We start from the raw sequence: 3,580 nt of genomic DNA on the forward strand, positions 1-3,580 counted from the left end.
AAATAAAACGAGACATATTCCAAAACCAGCTAGGAAGAGTATCTGCAATTTTGCTTTTTGACAAATATAGTACTTCAAGTTGAGACTGACTTTTGAGCCATGCTGGAAAATTGGGACCCAAATGGCAGGAGGCTAGTAAAATATATTTAAGTTGAAAAGAAGGAACCCAATCGTCACGAACTCGCATAGTAAGAGAGTTGAATGAAAGGTCTAAGTATTGTATTTTTCTTAGATAGGAAAGTTCGACATCAGATACGACACCCTCCAATGAATTATTATATAGAGCTAGAGAAATTAAATTAGGAAGTTTCCAAACTCCCGCAGGAATTGAACCAGTGAACAAGTTTGACCCCAGATCTGTGTCTGTTAGACTATCCATATGTTCAAGCCATCCTGATAAATTCCCCTTTAAGTTATTGTAACCGAGATACAAAGACTGTAAATTGTTGCGCACACATCGTGGTAGCATCTCTACCCATTCCATGATTTCCCCGCCAAAGCCGATACTTGACAAATCTAATGAAGTCAAGTTGCATAAATATCTTAATGCTCTTGGATTCATACCTTTAAAATAATTACCTCCTAATGAGAGAACATTTAGATTGCTCGAATGTAGAAACTCGTCAGAAATAACGCCGTGAAACTCATTGGAGCTCAAGTCAAGAAAAGTGATGCTTGTAAGATTCCGCAGCCATGTGGGTACAGTGGAGTTTATGACGTTATCTCCAAGATCAAGCACATCGAGAGTTGTAAGGTTGAAATGTGACAGAGATGTAGAAATGCCAGGAAGTGAACAGTCAGCCAAATGTAGCACTTTCAACGAAGGAAGCATATTTACAACATGCAACCAACCTGTAGAAGTATTCAGGTTCATCCTGCTCAAATCGAGATATTTTAAGGAAGATAAACGAGTAAGCCACAAAATGTCATCAATTCTAAGAGTGTTGCCAGAAAAAGTGAAGTCAAAACTTAAATCAAGATAGTGAAGTTTTGAGAGATTTCCAATTTGTGGAGGTAATTTTCCACTGAAATGTGCATAAGAGAGGTTGAGATATCTCAAGTTCTCGAATGAACCCAAGAATGCTGGGATGCTGGTTCCGCTGAAATTGTTCATGCTGAGATCTAAGTGCTCTAAATTGCTTAAAAGAAGTAAAGATGGATTGATCTCACCGCTCAAACATGGGCATTCCTCGAAGACTATTTCATACGAGTTTCTGTTTCTGAGGTTGAGTTTCACAACATGGCCCGTGGTATTGCTGCAGACGACTCCCCACCATTTACAACAATCTTCGCCTTCCCACGAAGACAATAAATTCTGAGGATCAACCAAGCCGGACTTCAACGTGAGGAGTGCGTTCCTCTCTACCTCCATGCAACCACTCGCCACAACAACGTCGATGGTTAAAATCCATAGCAAGGAGGAAAAAATAAGAGTAGCCATGACGCAGGTTGAGAAAATACACAACATCATAATAAGGGAATTGATGTGGAGTATTTTATGGAGAAGGCCACCCATTTGAGCCATATATATATAAATGTTACATGGTTAAGCTATCGCAATTCACATCAAAAGTACGTTCCATTATTGTATGGAGTCATAATTCTCCTGTAGGTCCTACAAGGAAAATTAAGCTACAGTTGTGTGATTTTCATGGTCATACAAATTAATGGNTGTTATTGTAAAATATGACATTCTCATTAGATGTTTTGCTTCTAAAATCTCCCAAACTATTATTTGCACAAACATATAAAGAGAAATTAAGGCTAGTGTTATTATAATTAGCAAGAAATTAATTACCTTTAATATGGGCACCAGATATTGACAAGCTTTACCCCTTTTCATATTCAAAAACCATAGAGATAGGGCGAGCGACTATGTGGGTGAATTGCTTTAAATGTTCTAATTCACTGCTTTTCATATTGAACAAGGGATGAAACTTGATATGCTGGTGGTGAAGGTAGCATGGTGGCAAAGAGGCCATGGACTAAAGCGGATGCTTCTAGTAGCAGCAGTGGGATGGATGCTGTGGATAGGCACTCTTCCACACTCTATCTCGTTGCTAGAGCACATATATAGAGAAAGAGGAGGGTTAGGGTTCAAATTTGGATTTTGTTGGAGTGATATGATAATTCAGGACAGAAGAGCGCGAATTTCGAAATAGTGCGCGGGAAAAGAAAAATTAAGCGAGAATGCACACTTGAATAAAATGGACGTTTTGTGGCATATAGTAATGTATGCCACTAATTAGTAATCATTCAGCAACACTTTTTTTAAAATGTTGGTAAAGAAAGTAACATTTAATATTATCTGCCTCTAATTTATTATATTTAGCAACACAAATGCTAAATGTCACTACATCGTTACATTCGGCGACAATTAAATAATAACGTTACTAAATATTAGAAATAGCATTATCCAACTAAATGTTGCTAATTTTTTGTTGCTAAATCATCAAATTGTTGTAGCATGCGCGAAACCAACTCTTCGCCTTTCCTTCACCTATAACGTCTAATTATACTAACCTTAACCCAACCCTTCGCCTTTCCTATGCACATAACGTCGTCTTCCCTCCACCTATAACATCTAATTAATAGTCCACTAACCTTAATCCAACCCTTCGTCTTTCCTACAAACATAACGTCTAATTAATAGTCCACTCACCTTAATCCAACCAAACATAACGTCTAATTAATGGTTCACCTACTTTAATCCTAATATAAACAGTAAATCGTAGAAACCTACGAAAAGTCCAATTCTCTCATTCTCTACTTTCTTTTCCTCCTCCATGAGCTCCGAGGCTAAGATCAAGCACGTTATGTGGATGGTGTATAAGTTTGCACGCTGCATCGCCAAGCTTAGCGTTGCCATCTTCATCAAATCGAGCTTTCCTTCAAATTTCAGGAGTTATTTTAAAAGATTTATGTATTCTTTGTGTTGTATCGTTGAAATTTTTTTGATAGTTTTATTCAGTTTTTTAAAGTTTTTTTTATTTGCATGGTATTCAAACTAATGTGTTTGTTATGTTGAAAATTTATTGTTTTTTCTTTTTCTATCCTTTATTTTTTATATTTTTTCTCGGAAAGTAAAGTTCTGTATTATATTTACTGTATTTGGTTGTGTTAAGTTGTATATCTTTTTGTCTCTTAAAAATTTATTATATAACTTTTCATATGCTTTTTTTNTCGAAGATTCCTCGGATAAATGAATTCAGAATTTAAATCAAGGTAGTGAAGTTTCGAGAGATTTCCGATTTGAGGAGGTATTGTTCCACTGGAATACGAATTAGCGAGGTTGAGATATCTCAAGTTTTTGAGTGAACCCAAGAATGCCGGGATGCTGGTTCCACTGAAATTGTTCATGCTGACATCTAAGTGCTCTAAATTGGTTAAAAGAAGCAAAGATGGATTGATCTCACCGCTCAAACATGGGCATTCCTCGATGAATATATCACACGAGTTTCTGTTTCGGAGGTTGAGTTTCACAACATGGCCCGTGGTATTGCTACAGGCGACTCCCCTCCATTTACAGCAATCTTCGCCTTCCCACGAAGACAAGAAATTCTGAGGATCGACCAAGCCG

The 3,580-nt window shown here is 37.1% G+C and overlaps 1 protein-coding gene across 1 annotated transcript in view; it reads right to left on the reverse strand.

The window, feature by feature from the left end:
- LOC109724210 (putative leucine-rich repeat receptor-like serine/threonine-protein kinase At2g24130) overlaps window positions 1–1,516 on the reverse strand; it is a 5,078-nt gene extending 3,562 nt beyond the window's left edge. The window contains exons 1-2 of the mRNA XM_020252951.1: window positions 724–1,516; window positions 351–516 (exon numbers count right to left, since the gene is read on the reverse strand). Coding sequence (XP_020108540.1) covers window positions 351–516; window positions 724–1,516 — 959 coding nt within the window. The remainder of the gene's footprint in view (window positions 1–350; window positions 517–723) is intronic.

Source organism: Ananas comosus, linkage group 18 (genome assembly GCF_001540865.1).
Source record: "Ananas comosus cultivar F153 linkage group 18, ASM154086v1, whole genome shotgun sequence".
Taxonomy (NCBI): domain Eukaryota; kingdom Viridiplantae; phylum Streptophyta; class Magnoliopsida; order Poales; family Bromeliaceae; genus Ananas; species Ananas comosus.